The 22,401-nt window shown below is 41.3% G+C and overlaps 1 protein-coding gene across 5 annotated transcripts in view; it reads left to right on the top strand.

The window, feature by feature from the left end:
* Nucleotides 1-18,558: 18,558 nt before the first annotated feature.
* Nucleotides 18,559-22,401, top strand: part of SSBP2 (single stranded DNA binding protein 2) — a 249,637-nt gene continuing 245,794 nt past the window's right edge. For 2 of the 5 annotated variants that reach the window (XM_037032103.1, XM_037032100.1), the window contains exon 1: nucleotides 18,561-18,716. In XM_037032103.1, coding sequence (XP_036887998.1) covers nucleotides 18,655-18,716 — 62 coding nt within the window. In that variant the 5' untranslated portion in view covers nucleotides 18,561-18,654. Of the gene's footprint in view, nucleotides 18,717-22,401 lie in introns of all 5 variants that reach the window. The other 3 variants (XM_037032102.1, XM_037032101.1, XM_037032099.1) reach the window with 3 other exon arrangements.

The raw sequence follows: 22,401 nt of genomic DNA, 5'->3' as shown, positions 1-22,401 counted from the left end.
AAATTTCCAGAATGTGTTTTGGGGAACTCTAGTTAATTTTGGGTGGTAATAACTATTATTCAATAAAAGGGTTTCAAAGTCAAAGAAGGTTGATAAATTTCAATGGAACAATTTTAAGCAGTTTCTTTCCTACAGAACTTCTTAAAGTCTTTAATATGCAAATGTACATTATGAATCTCTGAGTGGGATATATGATATGCATTGTTTCCCAAACTTATTTGACCTTGGAACTTTTTTTCTTTGAAACTTCCTTGAGGGAAATTCTGTGAAACATGTTTTGACTTAAGTAACACACTTAATTCTTGTGGATTAGGCATAGGTTCTTGTGAACTGACACGGGGATATAGGTAGGCATTATTGTTTTAGTGAGACAACGCATTCTAAGTCCTACGACTGCATTTTTGCAGCACAGAAGGCTGTGAAAGGTTAACTGCATGTAAGACCCGTCCAGCTAAGAACTGGGTAACTGTGCAGAGAGCAGAGACAGAGGGGCAAGTAGAAATCATCTGGGACCACAGAGCAGAAGAGCTGGTATCTGGTCTCCAGTTCAACACTACTAAACGACACTGAACATTTTGTTCTCAGTTTCTTCATCTATAAAATGGAATGCTTAATGATTCTATTAAACTAAAAATAAATAATACCTGTTTAACATATATCGTGGGAATTTTGGAATGACCTAATGAGATGATGACATGAAAGTACTTTGAAAAGAGTAAGGTTTTGCTTCGTAAGTATTTATAAAAATACCATATTATTTCTTACATAACTTGGTTTGCAATAGGGACAACGGTGCAAACCCATAGATAAACTGAAGCCTTATTTATTTTATTTTTTAAACACTTCAATCCAAATTAGTTTTTGCAGCCCTGGTAATAAAGAATAATTCATAAATTTTAACTTAATTTTTTTCTCTTTCTAAATCTTCTTTCTGATGAACAGTACAGCAGCCAAGACAAAGAAGGAATCAAGGGAAGGAAATATAAGATCGACATTTAATAAACTGGATAACGAGGATAAGGCAGGTCATTGTCACACTGGAGTTTCGAGTGGGGGTCTTGTTGATTTGAGACAATGAAATTGGGACAAATTCCGTTCTAAGTTATTAGCTGTCACTTAACATTCCTATTGGCAAAAATTGAGGGCCTGCACCTGTTGAGAAAGCCTAAAAAGTTATCTGTGAGGACATGAATGTTCCACAAATAGCAGGAAATAGAAGTTATAACATTTGTCCATTGTCTGTGTCATGGGATGTGGCAGAACCTGTCACTGGGTCTTGGGCAACAGTAACGTGGGTCAATTTCTTGGCCCTCTCAGCTCCAGGATGGGAGTAAACTGTTAAGTTATTTCACAGTGTTTTGGGTATTATTGAGCAACAGTCAATCTCTTTGGTTCAGAAACTGACTTGGGAGAGGAATCTAAGTAATCTGTTAAAATATCACTTATCTGGAATATTCAGTTATGTTATGCCTGCATCAGTAATGAAGTTTAATTTCTTGTTCCATTTGTTTGAAAATAGAACCTGTTACAAAAGTGGACATGCTCTATCTACAAGTACATCTTAAAAGTAATCTAATTGTTTATTACTTTGATGCTAGAAGTCATGGATGATTTTAGGATGGTGAATTATACAGGGAAACATGTATAATTCACTGTCTTACCTAGTCATATATGCACTGAGGTTTAGCGGCTACCTGGGGAAGAGAAGTTTCTCTGTAGATAACACAAATTAGTATCTAATTTAGAGACATTTAAGAAAAAATCACCTGGTTGCCTTCTCTTACCAGAAAATGCACTTTAGGTGTCCCATTCTTTTTTACCTTTATAATTTGATGTGAAATGAGTAAGCTCATAAAAGATTTTATGAGCTGTGAGCTAACACGGCTTATACGGGGCTCTTTCCAAATTATTTTATCTATCTATTATCATCTTTATTTGTTATTCTTCCTTTTAGACAAAGTATCTCAAAGTACATTACGTGGATTCGTTAATCTGAATACAGGGTGAACTACTTGTTTGCTAGTCCAGAGCTACAGTCACTCCTGGTTTTACCCACAGTGCCTCGGTGTTAAAACCTGAAAACAGACCCACTACCCTCCATTTCTCTGCTTTAGGGTCTACTTTGACCACTTAGCACAGGCCACCAATTTCTAGGCATTAGATTAAATTTTGCAAGAGTGAATTTATTAGCACAAAGTCTTTGTTGTGGTTGAGACGGGAGAGGAAATAAAACAGAGAGACAAGATCGAGACGAGTTGAGGGGAACAGGTCATTTCATCTCTCAAAGGTAAAGTTCTGTGGAAGGAAGCTCCTTCACGCTCATTGGAAGCACAATGAGCTGCCATATGTGCATGGAAGAATGTGGAGCAAAAGGAATCTCTATTACTTTTCACGAAATCTGACCCAGAGTTGAGCAAAGAGAATTCTAAAGCTTTTGCATATGCCATTTTTAAGGAGGGGGGAATCAATCCCCCCCCACTTTCTCTGTGGTTGCTTGAACAAAAAGAATTATTGAAATTGAACTTGTTCAGGTTTTTACAAATCAAGATGTCAACAAACACAGCACTAGTCTAGTTACAACAAGAAGCTGTAGTTCACAGAATAAAATTCACCCTGTTTCTTTTTTTTAAAGCTCTACAAAGAACACATTGTTTATTCTTGTGTAAAAACGTCATGCAAAGAAGCTCTCTGTCAGGTACTCTGTTTTTATTTAGTTGTCTCATAACTCAATTATAATGTTTCCCTCTGTCTAATAATTAGCATATGCATGGTAACAAGGCTTAAAAACCTGTTTTTTCTCCAATGTGTACCAGCTAAATTTCTAAACAGTTATGGATAATGGGCTGTACCTTTGGAGGTGAGTCGTCTTTTGCTGCTGCTCTGGCAGTCTGCCCCTGTGCAGTAGCTGAGGGTCAGCTCTTGGAGAAGGGCCCAGCCAGAGGCCTGAGCAGGGGCTTCCTGCCATCGTGAACAGCCTGGAGCACAAGGGGAGATGTCAGCAAGAAGCACTCAAATGACGCTCTCCCTACGAGCTGGGATGATTAGTATTTCCCCCAGTTCCATGACTGGAGAAATTTAAGTCCTACCAGTAACTTGAAGAACAAGTTTTGAGCTTTGCATTTGGTCACATTTCATGCCTAGGATTTTGTGGCCACTTACTACCCTTTGAATACCCTTTCTATGTTTAAGGGATTGCCCACAGTATGAATCGTGCTTCCCCAACGCATAAGACTTAAATGCACTTCCTGGCTTCCCTTATAGCAATGGAGCAAAGTCGTGTCCTAGGCTCAGCCAATCCACCTTGCTTGTAGGACAAACTGTTTTGGAAGAGAACAATGAGAGGAAGGAGGTGCCTCACAGAATCAATTTTCTGGGAGAAGTGGCAGCAGAAGTGTCTGACTTTGGGGGAGGACAGTGACAGAGGTTCTGGTATCCAGTGTCCACTGCAAACAGTGTTCAACATTATGAAAGTGTTGGGGCTACAGGGGTCTTCCAATGGCAACTGTGATAGATGCAGTGCTTAAGGCCCAGATCGTCTTTGCAATAAAAAAAATGAAAGGCATCAAACGTAATTGCTCATTAGACACACACATTCTGAAAACCATAGCATTTAACTTGATTTGTTGGAATTTTTAAAAGTTATTAATATGCTGACTTTCAAGTGCATTGTTTTCCATAGGTAAGAAATACAGCTTGTGATAAACTCAAACACCAAATTGTTTGTGGGAAACTATTGTGCATAGTTACCCTTCAGATATTTGGGGGCACGTGTGGGTTTATATGTAGTTTGGATATTATCCCTTACCTGTTTCTGAGCTTTCCCCTCTCTCCCCCTTGTCTCACATCTGCCTTACTGCACTAACCTGATTTTGTCATAGCGTCGTGTGGACACAGGTTCTCTGGCATGCAGTGCGGCCTTCAGGCAGGAATGCAGAGCCCCGTCAGGTGGGGCGTGCAATAAACCTTCTGGTGTGACAGAGGAGCAGAAAACTCCATCCAAATTAGTGAAAAATAAGTTTTGTAGAAGTAAATCCGACTTTGTTATTTTCCAAATAACTTGCATAATGTAAGAAAAATGATATTTGTTAAGAATAGGTCAGTTAGTTTAAAAATACAAGTCATTATTGGCCCAGGGTAATGGCTCATGACCACCTGGACATTTTGGAAGTAATAGCTAGACCCAGAATTCCAAGATATGGTTGAAGAATATTAGGAGAATATTAGAAGATATTATTTTTCAGGGAAAAATCATTATAAAATGTTTTCTCAGCCAGAATGACACACTACAACTGTGTTACTGCAACATTACAGATTTATGGGAGCTAAATCAATGGGTTTTAATCATACAAGTAAATTCGGAGGGATGAGGAATTTATGAACCCAGTACATAGTGCTTAGTTACAAGAATCACAACTGAAGATCACTATTTTCTGCCCCATGGTCTGTTACGATGTTCATGAAGATGTTCTACATGCCAATGAGCTATTCTTCCTTTAATTATTCTACTGGTTTTAAAAATTATCTCTACTTCCACCCTGAACCTTGTATCATAATTACCACATGGCAGCATTCCTGTTCTGAGTATTATTCAGCTATTAGGTAATCAAGCAGAGAGATTTTAAATGTTTGGTGGAGGCCCCTCAGGTGAGGCTGTAACTGGCCAGATGGAGAAAAGAAAGCACAGTTTTCTCCTACAGTTCAGGAGTGCTCTATAGCACTTTCTAATGTTCCTTCTAGTCCTATGAAGCTACATAATTGCTCTGTATGGTTTATTAACTCTGTAATTTTCACTTCATATACAAAAAAGAGAACGAGATCCTCACATCAATATTAATTTTTAATTCTCACTGGTGTTTCATTATTTATAAATGATTTTAAACTCAGTTTTGAATTCTTTTCTCAACACCATTTTGATATTTCTATAATTCTGAAAACAGCACTTCTAAAGGTAGGAGAGTCGGCCGTGTGGCAGGAGTGATGTGTGTTTAGTTCCACCAAAGCCCGGAAGAAGGCCTAGTTCTGTCTTTAAGCTCCATCTACACACTATGCAGGAGTAGGAGACACAGAGAGCCCTTTTCAAAGAAGCGTGTGCCACCCAGCCGTGGGGTGTGTTGGCACCTATAGGGTCTGCTGCATCTACTAAGAACCAGTTCTATGGCTATGAAGGCCTTCCTGAGGCAGTTTGCAACGAATGAGTAAGACTGGGGTATAAAAACCAGGGCATTTTAGCCAGACATAGGACAGACATGTGAAGGATATTTGCTCCAGACAGCTCCACCTCACTGTCTGAGGCCTGCATTGCGACTGACTTCTTCCTCTGTCCAATTCTACTTCCACCCTTTTCCTTCCAGAGACTTAACCCCTAATGAACATGTTATATTCCAAACTCATCACGGACTCTAAAAACCTAACCTGGGACAGCAGGCAAGTTGTATAGGATCTGGAGGCTTTTCCAATTAGGGTCTGAATGACCTAAACCAGAATTTTGAAATGTTCCTTGTCTTCAACCTACCTATGTACATACATCTCTATCTTTTAAAACTAAATTTTCTTTTGTTTGATTGTGGTTTTATTTTTTATTTTTTAGGCTATTTTTTGTTGGAAGGAACTATAAAAAGCTCTTTATACATTATGAGACTAAAGAGAATAAAATGCTGATTTCCCCATCAATTTCTACTGTAATTGAAAAGATGTATTCTTACTGAAGCATTTCAATATGTGGTTCTATCACATGAAGTAATTTATAGTTAATGGGTTGTACACGCAATATCAGGACTAAACTTTTTGCTTATGTAAAAATCTATGGGTATTTAATTAATATAAATCTTGTAAGCAGTTGCTCAAATAGATAATCTCTGCCCACTCTTCTGAGATGGACACACAGCAGTCCCAGTTTTTCATTTCTCTCCATCCGCAGCACCTGGCCTGGGCCCTTCCTCCCTCAGTCCTCCTCTGGATCCTTGTGAGGATCCCTCTCCTTCCCTGCCTCGGCCTCCCTTTTTTCTCTCCTTCGCACAGCTTTCAGAGTGATTTTTCTAAATTGCAAATCTGATCAGGTCATTCCTCTGCTTAAAATCCTCCAGCGGTTCCCCAACTATTCAAGGATTACAAACCCAAAGCCTTTTTCATGGTGCATATTCAACTCCTCACGAATCAGTGTTTTCTTACTCTCTAGCTGTATCTCCATGACTGCCTTCTGGTTACCCCACTTCAGGCAAATTCCTTGTAGCTTCTGGAATGTGCATGATCTTTCTTCTCCACTTACCTCTGTACATGCTGTTCCCTTTGTTGAAATGTCTTTCTCCTTGTTTTTTTAATTTCAAAAGAAACATTTTTTAAAAATTAAGCTAAACCTTATTCTTCCTTCAAGGCTCCACGCAAGCACCAAGCGAGCTCTAGGTAGAGGTATTCCTGTGTGCCCCCAAAGTACCCATTGCCACTAACATTATTCATCAAACTTAATTATAAGACTGCTGAACATATAAGACTGTTGTATTCCCCTTGTAGGTTATGAGCTCCTCAGAGAAAGGTTATGTGTACACCCCTAGGATTTGAGCAGTGTTCAGTTTGCAGTAAGTACTCAGGGAACTTTTGTATTTCTAAACCTCTTTATGGAAGCTATTGCTGCTAACAGTTTTTTTTAGCCTCCCCTCCACTACCTAGCAAAATTCTATGTCGCTTAATACTAGATAACTTTAGGTGCGCAATGATTGTTTGTTGAGTGGATGACTATACTGCTGTTGTTTTAATTAGTATTAGCTTAGAAAAACATTGTAAGTGTTGACTGACCAGTAGAAGTCTCTAAAGATGTTTTTATTTCACTCTGGAGCAGTCACCTAAACCGTGAACTACAAGCTAGTAGTATTCACGGGAGAGTGACTTTGTCTGTTTGCCTACACTATTTGTGATATTAGCTATGCAAATAAATATTCTGATTGTTCATTTGGGAGAAGAGGATTAGTTGATGACTGTATTGAAGTGTATGCAGGCTTATTATGAGGAGGAGGATGACTAATTTTTTCCCCGTTGCAATTGCTGAGTCAATCTGGAAAAGTACTTATGTTGTATCAATAAAGATAAATAATTTCTTTACTGGAATTAAGGGATATTTCGGAAACTTCCTCTTTGCAGATATAACTAGATGACATCAAAATTCATGTGTTCATCCTAGAATCTATGACATTTGAAATGATGTCGTTACAGTGACCACCTGCCACAAACAAAGAGGCTGTTGAATTTGGCATTAAATTCTCCAGTAATAATCTTGAGATAAGAGCACATACATGTTATGATGTAGGACCATCTGGGACTCTGCTGAAGAATCACAGCATTATCCTCATACTTCTATCTTCCTAGGGAGACAAGACACAAGAAAAGTTAAGTTCGACTAAATGCAGCATATTATTATACACAATACAAATGATAAGATCAGAGAATAGCTTTCAAAGGAGTTAGGAGTCAGGGAGGAATACGGAGGGCCATTCAAGGCAAGAGAACAGCATGCACAAAGGATACAGTGTTAATATATGTACCAAGTACATCTGTGTATGGTGATAGACCATATAGGGCATAGACCAGCTCCACTTAGGAGGAAAACATTCATAAACATTCACAAAAACTTATGATATGCCAAGCTCAGTGCTGTGCTTAATACATGCATTTTCTCATTTAATTTTCATAATAGCCTAGTACCCACTTAGTAACATCATCTCATTTTGCACTTGATAAAACTTAGGCACAGAAAGGTTAAGTGACTTGCCTAACATCATACAGCTAACAACTAATGTAGCAGGGAATTCACACCCAGGTGGTCAGATTTCAGTTGCTGGGATTAAAACTTAATTTCCGAAATATTCGTAGCCACTTCCCAAAGGCAAGATACAAACTGAGGTAGGAATTGTAGACCTTGAAAGCAGAGAAACATCTTCTTCAACAATATATTCCCCCATGTCAAGCTTAACATGTAGTAGGTATACTGCCAATGTCTGTGAACAAATAGGCTTTTTTCAAGGAGTGTGTACTCTGGCAGGGAGGCAGACATGTATAAATAAGTGCAGCGTACTGAAGGCTATAGAGACAGATGAATACTGAGGGAAGAGAAAGATATCCTATAAATGAGGAGGCATGGGGGTTTTTGAAAAGGAGAGTGACATGATGACCGTGTGCTACTTGTTTCCTTATTGTCAGCAACATTAAGTCACTTGGAACTCCAAGCAAGTTAGACCTGTGGTGATAGAAAAGAGGAAGAAATATTTCTCTTTCATGTCCTGCTCACCAAAATTCTGCTAAAGTGGTTTAGACACTGGAACAATAAATTAGTCAGACAAAGCCTAAAATATGAAAAGTACGCTGATGCTCTCTGACCAATCACTATTGTTCCTGAGAATACAAAGAGCCCCCAGCCTGTAGGGTAGGGTAGAGGGCTGGAAAGGTATGTTGCAAATGTTTAAGCGAGCTAGGATTTAAGGCAATTCACATATGAATGACTTCGAGTTGTTCACTCAGTCAGTTGGCCAATCAGTTGCTCAATGTTTATTGATTGTCACTGAGTATCTGGTTCTGTTCTAAGTTTTGGGACATAGGGATCTAGTATGAGAAGAAGCACACAACCACTGCCCCCCATGGAATATGTAAGCCAATAGGGTAACTCAGATCATAAACACTTCAGATAGTGACATATGACTATAGAGAAAATAAAACGGAGCAACATGATGAAAAGGGACTAAGGATGGGAGAGTAAGCACTTTACAAAGAAGTCTCAGAGAAAACCTCTCTGTGGAAATGACATTCCAGAGGACTTCAGTAATGAGAAAAAGCCAGCCATGCAAAGAGCAGAAGGAAGAGCATTCCAGGCAGAGGAAACAGCCAGGGCAAAAGCCCTGAGGTTGCAAGTGAAAGGAAGAGGCAGCAGGAACCACAGGCTGTTGCCATTAGCTACATTCAGAATTTCGAAAAGTGCATCAGAAATACTTCCCCTTCACCACTATGCCAGTGAAATATTTCAACAATTAATAATTTGATGACTCTCACTGCTAACTTTGTTCTTAATAACCAATTAAAATTTTCCATCTGAAAAATATGGATATTTAAAAATCAATTTGAGTATAAACTGACAAGTAAAAAAGAAATAAAGGTCATAGATAATGCATCAAAAATATGGATGAAGGGTTTCATAAGATCACCTTCCAGAGGGGAGTTGGAAATGAAAGGCTGAAAATCATATGCTATTTATTAATTTAATAAATCTGTCTTGATGTCAATGTAATCGAATGTTAACACAAAATAATGGCCTCCTGCTGCTATGTAAATGTTGAGGCCAAGCTCTGCTGTTTATTTTCAAGATAGGAGACATTGATCCATCACTAACAGAATTATTACAAGTTTATTTATATTATGCTAAGTAACCAAGTTGATTTCATTGTTTGATTTGATGGATGTTGGTGCTGTCAGTGTTCAGAACGATGTGGGCCTAGGAGGCCAAGACAATGAGGTTGGTTCCCCCCCACCACCACCACCAATTAGGCATCTTTGGATTTCATTCTAATATAAAATCAATACAGGAAAACTTTAGGAATACTTAGTTGCTGGGATCTTTTTTCTTATGACCTAGGATTGGGACTATTTGGCACAAGACTGTTCTCCCCGGGACCAAAAGGACGCTAGAGCCAGACAGTGAGTGAGTTGGATGGGGGCCCCACCCAATTGGAAAGGCAACAGGAAAAGTGATGAGAGGAAAAGGACAACTACAACAATAGAAGAAGGAAGTGAAGCCGAAAAAAAAAACAAGAGAAGAAAGAAAAGTAACAATGGACTAAATGAACTACAGTAATCCACCAGGAAAGGAAAACCACACACGCACAAAAAGAAAGAATCTAAAGCATATTGTAATTTGCTGATTTGGATGCAGGGAACCAGTTTTTGACCATTTCCAGAGGCAGTGGCATAACCCAGTGATCCGGTCTTCCTTTTCTAAAGTGGAATCTGAATTAAAGATCTTGGTTTTCGGGTTTTATCTACCACAGATCACAGAGCCACACAGATCTGGCAGTTGTGATGACTGAAAGAGGAATGAACAAAGTTGATTGAAATGAATAGTGAAGACTGAAATGCAGGCATAAACTGACTAATTCAGTAAGAGAAAGGAGACTACGTGCCTCTTTTAAATATCAAAACGAGAAATAGATCTATACCAAATCATTCCTCCTTTTAATATCCTATAGGGAGCCAAGATATCCACAATAGTCAGAATGGGAGGAAATGATGTATTTGATAAAGGACAAGGCTGCAATAAAGCAGGGTGTTGTTCGGTGTTTCTGATGTAGGAACAGAATCCACTGCTATTTACCATGTTGAAGCAAGACCCCATAAACCCTACTCCAGCAATCCCACCCGAGTTCCAACCTGAATTCACAGAGAAGCTTGCCCTTTTAGAATCATAGCACATGAATGAGTGAATGGTAAGGGGCTAGAGTGGTTGGAGGATCTGTGTAGCAGATTCCTGTGATGAAGAGACAGGCTACCCAGGGGCAGAGTACAATCCTGTTACTCACTAGTTGTATGAACCAGAAAAAAAGTCAAATAGTAACACATACCTTAAACATTGTGAAGAGCATTAAAGTGAGATACTCCATGTAAAGCACCTAGGTAGTGCCTTGCCTGGCACACCGTTAGGGTTTGTTAGGGTTTGATAAATGTTAGTGTTATTACAAAATAAATCTGTGGCATGGTTTGTAAGAACTGAAATTCTTGCATGGCTGAACCACATAACATTGCTATCAGGCAATCATTTTTTTTAATCTTCACCTGAGGATGTTATGATCTTAGAGAAAAAGGAATAGAGAAAGAGAGAGAGAGAAACATCGAAGCTAGACAGAAACACCGATTGGTTGCCTCCTTATGTGCCCCAATAGGGAATCAAACTCGCCATCTTTTGGAGTACAGGAAGACATTCTAATCAACTGAGCCACCCGACCATGGCAGCAACCATTTTTGACTCACAAAAAATAGAAGATCCATACATTTCAATTTAATATGTTCCCACTAAATGTCTCTATTTCCTTATGTGTTGTTATTTGGCAGGTTAAGGGGAGGAGAAAGAAAAGCAAAGGAGAAGACAGAGGAAGAACGGTTAAAGGAGGGAATGGGAAGGTGGGAGGTAACATGGTAAAGCCCTTTGAAGGAACCTGCACTGACTGGAAGCTGGAGTGGTGGGGTGTAGCCCTGCACCCCAATGCTTCAGGACCCCACAACCCTTTGGAAAATCCCCGAGACATGGATATGGCATATGTCTCCTTGTGCTACAAAGGACAAATGATTCTTTTTTTTTTAATATAATTTTTATTTAATTCTTGTTCAAGTACAGGTTTCTGTCTTATATTCCCAACCCTGCCCGCCCCCCCCGCCCCATGCTCCCTGCCTCCCTCCCCTTTCCACCCCCCACCCTTAGTTATTGTCCATGTGACTTTTATACTTGTTCATGTGAGTCCATCCCCTTTTCCCCTATGATTCTCTCCCCTCTCCCCTCTGGGCCCTGACAAATGATTCTTTAAAACAAAGAAAATACCCATACTCCAGAACAGAGTTGTAATCTCCGAAAAGGGCACCAAGCCGAGGTAGGAAAAAAGGAAGCAGTACAGGAAGGTTGGAGTGTAGGAGCATCTCTTCCAGAGGGGTGGAAGACAGCACCCAGAACCGGGTTCTTCCTTCACCACCCTCTCCACACTCTACCTACATCCACACCCAGAGTGAGCTCTTTGTCTACCTCCCTTCCAGAAACCAGACTAAGCTGAAAAGCCAGGGCAGATAGATGCAGTGCTCCTGAAGCCTGTAATTTCCATATCAGCATCACACAGGGTACCAAAGAAGAGTTTTCCAGAGGTCAGTATCATGGTCAAAATTCTCCTTAACCCAGAGAGTAGGAACAGCTTTAATCCCAAGTAGTATCCACAAAGCTGTAGACACTGATTAAGGTTCTCCTCAAAGAATTAAAACCCCCATGAGTGTTAATGGAAGGACAGATTAGCAATAGCAGGTCACAATCCAGAAATGGATCCTTTCTTACTTTTCTTAACACTGGTCCCCAATACCACAGACAACTTGGGTCTTAGAAGTTCAATGAGGTTAACGGGGTCAATAACTTAGCACCATGTGGTAGGGGGATCCTTCCATCCTCTGCCTCAAGAGTTTAGGTCTGAGAAAAGAGACCTGATGAGCTTGGAGGTTGATGAGAATGAGATTATAAAATTATTTATCTAATGAGGAAGCTGGTCTGTACATGTATAATCTAATGACGATGCTGCTGGCACACAGCAATTACTACCACAGAACACTTAGACATTTCCAGGAGCTTCCTGTAGTACAAAGGATGGGGCCCAGTTGGTTTCAGTGACTTTTTGAGCACCCAAAAATGAATGATATAAAGTGCCCTCCATATCTTTGCCAAGTATACATGATCCTGATAAGACTGTTTATACTTCACAGCTTACTGTTAGAAATGGATATTATTCAGCATGTCTTAAACAGATTGTTAATACTATTAAAGAGGTTAAAAACATAATATATGAGGTCTGTCCAGGAGGTTTCCAGTCATGTAATATGAAAATAGAGACACTTACTGAAGAAGATACAAAATGCAAGAAACATTGTACATACGACAATAATGCCTCAGTCCCCTTCAAAGTGGGCACCTTGGGACCTCACACAGTTCTCCCAATTGCCATCAGCTGCTGCATCATATTTCCTGAATCTCCTTGACAGTCTGAAATCTCTTCCCTTTCAAAGGTGATTTTAGTTTTGGGAAAAGGTAGAAGTCACAGGGCACCAAATCTGGGCTGTATGGGAGCTGAGTCACCTGGTTGATTTGATGTTTTGACAAAAAACTGCATGGGACATGATGCATGAGTGGGTACATTGTCGTGATGAAGCTGCCAATCACCAGTTGTCCATAGCTGCAGCCTTCTGAATCATCTGAATGGTTTCTGCACAGGAATGTTCAAGCTTAATGCAAAGTTGGATGCAGATTTGTTGATTCATTGCTCTACTTCCTCAGTCATTTTGAATGTGACAGCCACACAGTACATATGCTCACTCAATGGTATCTACCATCCCCACTGACTAGTACAGTGAAGTTGTCATTGTTCAGCACACTCCAGTCCACTCTCCTTGGGTGCCAGGTTGCATCAATGTTGTGCAAATTGTTCTCATTATATGAACAATGGCTGGACTTTTTCTGGACAGTCCTCATATTTGTAACCCTCTATCCATAAACTATTTCAAGGTGAATAAAATATAATAGTTGTACATTTTCTCATCTTCTCTTTTGCTGCACTTGGTTAAGAGGACTCAATTGTCTTGGAAAAATATGAAAAGCAAATGTCGTAGGTATTTTTTTTCTATGTTTTCATTCTCAACAGAAGGAAATGACACTGCCTGGAATGGTGCACAGCCTGTCTCTTGACACTGGGACTTTTGTCAACTTCAAGAATGCAGAGACATATTGGCCTTAGACATACTCTTAGAAGGTGAAAAACTGTTGTGAAGATTTAAGAATGCACTAAAACATACAGTGACACTGAATAAAGTACAATCTTTGGCATACTTTACATTGTATAACTTTCAACACTGAATGACAAAAGTCCAACCAGTGAACACTGCATTGCTTGGAATTTGTTTTGCAAAATGTGCTAATGTGGGTGAAATTGCCATACATGGTAGCCTTGTTCCCCCCTTATATCAGGATGATTTTATTTTGTCCCAAGTCACTAAATTTCAAATTCATAGTAGGGTTAAAAAGGACTAGGTACTCTAGAGACAGAACTATTTAGAACTGGTAGATCTGCACATTGTCTTCCCAAACCCATTGGTAAGTGCTTATGAATATTTAAGTTGAGATTTAAAAATCCAGGGCAACAGGGTAAGAAAACAGTCATTGCCTCAGATTAACTAATGTTAAACCAATAGCAGTGTGTCAGATAACGTTAATTTGAGGCCCCATTTCATTTAATATTCTGGTATAAGAGGCCATGTTGCATAGCATGATAGTTGTAATGACTGTTCATTCAATTACTTTGGTGCGTGGCATGTAAGCACTTTGTAAATCTGAGCATGCTGGTCTGTTCTTCCTGGGAGTGAAGTTTCACATGCAGTTTGACAAACATCTCAGAGCTTGCTCACATTCCTCTGTGGAATAGTCACTTCTGAGGGAAAGAGGTGCGGCATCGTGGTCTGGGAACAGGACTGTCAGCCAGGAACACAGAGTTCTCATCCTGGAACTAGTTCTATTTTCTTTACGGATCAGATCATGTTAATGAATCTTTCTAGGACTCAGTTTACCCAGTTTTTAAAATTGGTGAGAAAATTCCAATTAACTAGAGTATATTGAGAATTAGTGAGTGGATGGATAACTGTTAAGTGATTTGAAATGAAAAGTGATATGAATGTAAGTAAGATGTTATTTTCATAAACTAAAAGTAGTTTATGAAGTAACTAATAGAATAGTTTTGTAACTTGAAAAAAATTACCCCAAAATAAGAAAATCCATTTTAATGTTTGAAGTTTAATTTTCTAAGTAAATATTTATCACCTTAAATATTTTTACGTTAACATGACATATATTCTGTGACACAAATATTTAAATTCACAATTATCTTCCATTTAAACATAAAGAAAAATCCCTTTGTTCTATACAGCAAATGGAATCTTTTCTGAAGTTTCATGCACTGTAAGAATGTAGACATTATTAACCTTAATGTTTTAGAGAAAAAATTAGGATCAAAGCACTGTGTAGTCAATCTAGAGGGTGAGTAGAATGGTATAATGAACTTCCTGTTTTTAAATGATAAAGACTTGCAAGAATAAGATATAGGTTCCAGAATGAGAAAACTGTGTATCAGAGCCCAAACAAAATGGGGGCGTATGGTGGGGGGTTGACTTGGGAGGAGACCTAATGATTGAGTAGTGTGGTGGTTCTACATCTGAAAGAATAAAGTTAAAAAAATCAACCTCAAATGCAAATGCTCTATTCTGGTGGCTCAGCTAGTCAGCATTCCCCAACCACAAATCCAGCTTCCCAAAACTAAGCAGCCTCACATGTGAGGTTTTTAAAAAAGCCCAAAACTTCTACAACATTTATTGTGATTCCTTACACTAGGAAGCTTTAAATCATCTATCTCTTCCCCCTTTATAAAACTGAAAATAAAACAATGGATCTTCATTTTTATATGTGGGATCTCAAATTTGGCTCTGAATGTGTTTCAAATCTCATTAATTACAATGTTGGCCCCATGAGATCCAGTTGCTGATGCAAAGAACATTGTTTGTACTCAAAATAGTTTGAACAAGGGCAAAGAAGCATTTTATTTACCTGTGTAAACATTAAGAGGAAAATAAAACAGAGATGGTTCAGGTAGCTGCTGAGATGTTTTCATGGTAATTGATTTGATTACTTAAGCTTTAAGGTTACCATGTATAGGAACAGTCACGTTTTCACTTTGTATATTTGTTGAATAACATTCTTGTAAAGATAACTGACATTGACTTGGCAAGTTCTAAACTAATACATTTTAGCATTTTATTCTTTGCATATACTAAGACCAAATTGTTCTGAGTTCCATAATGCACTGTGCAGATCTACAATTTATTTATTTATTAAATATCAGAAAATATACCATTACACAAAAGACTCTTCCATATAACAAATCTGGATAACATACAATCAAATGAATAAATTACAGCAGTAGAGAGCAAACAGCCTGTCTTGTTTTCTTTCACTTTTCCTTTCTCATTAGGAAATAGCAAATTAAACCATGGCTATTCGTGGTCTTGTATTATAAGAATACATGTGGTCATACATTTTCATGCTATTAACAAATTTGTTGATTCAATGAATAGAAAGTAAAGTCTATGGTAAACATGGCTTAATGCTTTTCATGGGGAGGGCCATCTGCTAGGTATAGCCATAGCCTAAAAAGCCTCATTCTGAGATCTAAGGGTGCCCATTGGCTGTCTTTAAATGGACACTAGAGAGCAGAGTTAAGCAGCCCTGGTTACATTTAAAAATCACTTGGAGCTTAAAAAATACAGATGCCTGGATCTGTCCCCAAGGTTCTGATTTAGTTAGCCTGATTTATCCCAGTGAGGTCCCAGACAAACAAAAATGAACCACAGTAACAAAAAAAATAAATCATCCTAAGGCAACTGAGAACCATCCTCAACTGAGAACCATAGTTAGAGAATTCCAACACCAGAGTAAGGCTAGTAACTAATTTGTTTTTACATAACTACAAAGCCCACTCTTAGTTTTTAATGGAAACCTTACCTCATTCCAGGTATGGATCAGCAAACAGCTGCCAGGAACTCCCTCCATGACAGCATTCTCTAAGCAGAGCCTTGTAAGGAATGTTCAATGGGTGATGGAGCCCTGAATGATAATAGTTTTTTGGGTTAAAGCCAATGAAAGTCGATAATTGAACAACAAATTACATAAAGCTAACCTGAAGGTAGAGACTGTAAACAGTGCAAACCCTATCCACATTTGAGCATTTTGAGGAATAGTTCCAAAGAGAGAGGCTTACTGGCTTGGTGTTACTCCTTCTAGGTCTTCAGAGTCTATGGATGCCATGTCCCCACCACCAAATCACTGTAGATCACTGCAGAAAAATGGGGCATTTTAAATTAGGAAGTGGCAAATTACTTCTCTTGGAAATTAATCAACTTAAGCTCTTGTGATTTTTTTCATTCTTTATTCTCTCTTCTATTGGCTGATTTTTTCTCCTGTTAGTAACAGCACTTGTACTTTTTAAAATAAATATCTTTAGTATAATTCAGTCTTCTATTGTTTTGCTCATCTTCTTTTGCTATTATATTCCATGGCTTCATCTAATCCTGTTTCTTTTATTCTCCCAATTCTTTTTTTCATTTTCCTTAACACCGGTATAGCAGGTCCTCTCTCTTCACCCCCCTCAAATTTAGATTTATGTTTGATTGCCAACCCCTTTTCTGATTCTTTCTCTCATTTTTTCTAATCTTCTGTTGATGTTTTATTTCTATCACTTGCTGTCAATGTCCGCACAAGCCCATTTCTTTCCATTCCATCTATCTCCTGATCTTCATATGAATTTTTGTAATCCTACTACTAAAAGCGTAAATCTGTGAGGAATAGGAGTAGAAAGGTACACCTTTTCCCATTTGAATCTGTTTCGTCTTTCCTCCCTTAGTGGTTTCATGTCCATTCATCTTTCCTGATGTTTCGCCTGTCTAACCCCACCTGCACCCCTCTTCTCTGTCACTTTGTTTGATGCCCATCTATTCTTTCTAACCCAACTAGTACTGTTTGATTTTATATCCAGGGACCTCCGCAGATCAAAGTATGGCGTTCTATCGGGAACCAGTTTGTGTCTGTTCCAGAAACTTTTGCTCATTTGCTGAAATGGGATGAAATTAGGAGCTCGGATTCAGAAATATTCCCCAGCAGCCTTTCAACTGTAACACAGCTTTGCACACCATCGAGCTTGGAGAGTGGCTGGGGCGTACGTATTCTGCTGGGCAAGGACAGGGGTGTCTTTAAAGGACTTCTATGGCCCTTCGCACCCCAGAAGTCGGGATGAGTAGACACCACCCGTCGAGGCTGGAAAACCGGGCCAGGCAGGGATGACTGGGGCCTTTTCGTGCAGCAGATCTGGCAGGGGAGCTGGTGCTTGGTGTGCCTCGGGGCTCTGGGCGTGGAGTGGCGGGGGGAAAGGAGCACTGAGGCCCCGCAAGTCACTGGGCCATCTGTGGGAGGAAGGCCCAAGGCCGGGCGCTCCCATGGGGCGCAGGGCGCGGTCCCAGGAGCCAGGCGACGCCACCCCAGCGGCGCCAATGACCTGAGGCGCAGTCACTCCCCCGGAGGGTAAGCGAGTTGCTCTAGGTCGCTCTGCCAGAAGGTCGAGGGAACAACGCGTGCACCCCTCGCCGGCAGGCCCTTAGGGAACAGGGCGGGGGCGACACCCCAGGGAGGAGGCTGAGGGCGGTCGAGATCACTGCTGGGTACAGGCACCGGGTCACAGACAGGAGAGCAGGAAGGAAGAGGAGGCTTGGGTGGGGGGCGTCTCCCAGAGCGGCCGGGACTGAAGGTCTGTCAGTGTACTCGGCCGGCGCCCCGAAGTCTGGGGCCGCCACGGTTCCAGCTCTGCCGGCTCCTGCCAGAAACTCCAGGCCGCACTTTCCCCTCCTCCCGGCGCCTTCTCTCCAGTGAGGAGACGAGCGCGGGCGGTGCGGGGGGAGGGGTGGCGGCGGAGAGAACAGCCAGTTGTTTAAAATCCTTCTAGAGCAGTTTCTAATTCCCCCCTTGCGCCGGGGTTCGGAGGGGGGAGGGGGGAAGGAGAGCGGGAGGAGGGAGGAGAGCTGTGAGGGAAGGAGGGAGGGAACCCAGAAGGGAGGGAAGGAGGGAGGAGACTGCCGCTTAGGCTGTAGCTGCCGCCGCGCGCTTCGGGGGGCCGGAGGGAGGGGGAGGCCTGTCAGTCTTGCGCGTTGCCTGGGCGAAGGGGGCGGAGCTTTGGCGTGGAGCGGCCAATAGTGGGGGTGGCTGCGTGGGTCGCCATGGGGACGGGGCTGTTCCCGAGGAGGCTGTGATGGGTTGACAGGTGCGTGACAGTGGGAGCTGCTCTCGGCACAAGCATGTACGGCAAAGGCAAGAGTAACAGCAGCGCCGTCCCGTCCGACAGCCAGGCCCGGGAGAAGTAAGTGTCTCCGCTTCTCACCCACCTCCGCCTGCACACGCGCGCACACACATGCACGCACTCGCGCACTCTCTTGGAGACACACAGATACACAGACACTCTCCGCCCGGGGAGAGCCGGGGATGGGCTGGCCGGGGGAGGGGTACGCGAGCTGGGGGCATGCGGTGCGGGGAGCGACCGTCTCCCTAGAGGTGCTCTCGCGGGGCGGAGGCCGTGGGGGCTGTCGGAGGGAGGGAGGGAGTGTTTTGGGGGGCGGTGGCAGGGGCTGGTGGCGAGGAGAGAAACTTGTTTGGGTGATTGCGGGAAATAACCCAAGGGTTCACCTCCCCACAAAGTAACTTTAGAGCTAGGGTCCGAGGTTGCGGGGACCCGGAGAGCCGCCTTGGGTTGCGGGGAGAGTGGGAGGGGGCAGCTGCGTGTAGGGGGGCAATCGTGGGTGTTTGAAGGGTGGGCTGGGGTCTGGAGGAATGAGCGAGGGGCACCGCAGCGGGGGCTCGGGCGCTGGGGCTCTGTGCTGGGCGAGGCGAGGGCGGCGGTGCCGGTTGCGCGGCGGGCGGAAGCCAGGCGTGGAGCGGCCGAGCGGGGCCCCGCAGGGCGCGGAGACGCGCGCGGGGCGCGGAGGGCGTGTGCGGCCGTGGGTCGGGTGGGCGTGGGGACTTTCCCCAGCCAGAGGAGGGACGCTGCGCCCCCAGACACCCGCACCTCGCGGGTCGGGGACGGTGGGCGCCAGGGGCGCCGCTGAAGTTTGGGGGTCTGAGAGGGACCGAGTTCCTGGGGAGGGAAAGTGTGCTAGTGAGAAGAGGGATCTGCTGGAGCAGGCTGGCGTTTCTGCCTCTCGCAGCCGACTCAAAGCTGCGGCAGCGGTGGCTGGCGAACTTTTTTGGGGGGGACTTGCTGCTTTCCAAATATCTGGGGGCTGTGGTTTCCCCGGCGGCGGTCTTGTGGTCCTTGGAGGGGGTGTTATGTGATCTGCCGCGGCCGGTGCGAGGAGGGTTTTCTGCGATGGGGAGGGGGCAGGGGTCCGAAAAGGATTTTAGCGAAGAGAGAGGCGTAGACGTGGGAAGTTGTTGTTTGGTTGGGGTTATGCAGAGATACAGGTGTTAACTTCGGTGGGAGCCCAGAGGAGGCTGGCGAGGAAAGAGCCCCTCCGGGCCGGGATGCCACCGTCAAGGCACACTGCGAAGCAGGGCTGTTTGCTGCTATTCTTATGCACTTGTAACGGTGATTTGGTGGTTACTAAAAATGAGAGTGAATAGTGACTGTGACCACTGGGGAAGAACCCCTCTTTTCTGTGCAGCAGATCCGTGATTCCCAGGCACCACCTCCACTCCAAGGGTGAGGCTTGCCTTGTCATTGGACGTGCTCTCCTTTTCCGAGGGTGTTTAGACTGTGGAAAAGTCTGAGAGCATCTCCCAATAGCTACCTTGCTTACCTTGCACACAGAAATAGCTGCTTAAATTAAAACCGAATTCGCGAGTTTCCCTCTTTACTTTAGGCAGATAGTATATAGTCTTCTCCTGAAAGTTTCTTGTGCTCTAGGGATGGAAACATTTCCTAAGCTTCAAGTTGGCAGCAACACACAATTCCCATTGGATTTGGGGGTGGCAGATCTTGATGTAGCAAAACAACAACAGAAAATTAACGGAGAGCTGCTGGTTTTGTTGTTGTTGTTGCTGCTGATGTTTGTTTTCCCCAGAGGTATTTTCTGAGGAGCTACATTCAGGATCTTATTGCTGTGACAAGGAATGCGTAAAAGGCAGCATAATAGCCTGGTTGAGAAACAGCAGTTATTAGAACCAAACTTTTGAAATAACAGTCTGATTTGTAGATATTAATCATTTAGTTGTAATATACCTGATAAAATAAAAATAGGAGAATGTTTGAATGATTACAGAACATTTGGAATTCATGTTATTGAGAGTGAAGGAATTGAAATGTGTTGAGACAGTCATTTATTTTGAGGATGGTTGAATTTGAGAATAAATGTAATTTAAATCTTAGTTGGACTTTCAGGAATGGCTGAATCTAATCTTTATCCTGTAAGTTGGTTTAAAAAATTAGTATCTGAGATAGTTGATGAGAAAGCTAGACCTGGGTGTCTGGACCTTTGTAGCTCTAATTCTGCGATTCTTTCATGAAAACAAATAATTGACACTTTTGCTGTCAGCTCTACCAAACTGAACACCAAGTAACATCTACTTTTGTAAGCAAAGTAGTGAGAGTTCTGCTAGATGGTGCTATTTGATTTAAAGATATTTCTTCCATTCATTGTAATTGGCATCAGGAATCCTGGACTGGCTTGCCTTATGAACTAAAATATAGGTGAAGAGGCCACTTATGAAAAATTGACAAGGACTCTTCTGAATTAATTGTTGCATTACTTTCTAGGTGAATGTTGTTGTTTGGATCTAAGACAAATATTAAAGAAGATCCTCTTTTATAGAATAAACTTAGTTTCATTTTGGTGGGAGAGTGGATCTGATTGCTCAGTTTTTTTCCTTTGTGTTTACTTGGGACTTGAATGGCATTATTCTACAGCAGTGTACTAACTTCTGAAGATAGGAATCTTGAAGTTGTCCTTAAAATGGATCACCAGATTTAAACAAAAAATTTAAGGTGGTAGATTAAAAAGGTACTTGAGTAAACAATTCTCTTTTAGTAAGCAAATTACAATTGTTCTGATCTTAAAAATCGCAAAAATAAATTTTCAGTAATAAATATGTAAATATTTATTTTGCTTTAATGAAAACATTCTGAAACAAGTAATTATTAACAGCAATGGCATGCACATAAAATAAGTATATTGGTTTTATAATCTATCAAGAAATGTGTTTTCTAACAAGTTTATAGTGGGTAGGTGACAAGTGCTTACCTATCTTATTATATCTTTGCTTCCTTTCATTAAGAGGTTGCCAGTGGAATACTTGAACTTAATTTTTAGTTTTTTCAGTTTTTTTACAATTTAAGTATATAGTTCTGAACAAAAACAGTCATAGGGGATATAGTTAGTAATAGCATAATAACCGTGTATGGTGACATGATTACTAGACTTACGGAGGATCATGCATAAAGTATATACATGTCTAATCACTGTGTTGTACACCTGAAGCAAATATTGTATGTCAACTATAATTAAAAATAACTTAAAAATAATTAAAAAGTAAACTTAAAAATGGCCAATCAGGTTAATTACTTATTCTATTGTTTAAAAAAAAACATAGATCAAGTCTATACAAGGGTTGGGATTAGGTTTAATTACAGAGGGTATGATTGCAAATCCCAGGAGGGAGGTGGGATGTTTGTGGAGAAATTTAAGTTCTGATCCTGTTAGGTCATTTCTCCCTTTAGCAGGCTATCTTTGTAGCACTCACAATTATAATTAGGTAACTACATAATTGGTTGTTTAATGTCTAGCCTCCTCTAAGATGTAAGTTCCTTGAGGGCAAGGGGTGATACTTCTAATCTCTTCTATGAGATATTCTTGATATTAAGGATAATGCCTTTATATGTCAAAAGCACCAAATAAATATTTGAATAAATGAATATGTTAGAAAATTCTTCAAAAGAATTTTTTAATGTTGGAAAAAAACTTGAAAGTTTGAGTCCCACATTCTGTATAGCATATTTGTATTTCAAAAATAGCCAATAACAACAAAAAGTGATTGTTATTCTATGTGCCATTTAC

Source organism: Sturnira hondurensis, unplaced genomic scaffold (assembly GCF_014824575.4).
Source record: "Sturnira hondurensis isolate 20B ecotype Veracruz unplaced genomic scaffold, ASM1482457v3 Scaffold0021354, whole genome shotgun sequence".
Lineage (NCBI taxonomy): Eukaryota > Metazoa > Chordata > Mammalia > Chiroptera > Phyllostomidae > Sturnira > Sturnira hondurensis.
This window is presented reverse-complemented; position numbering and strand designations above follow the sequence as displayed.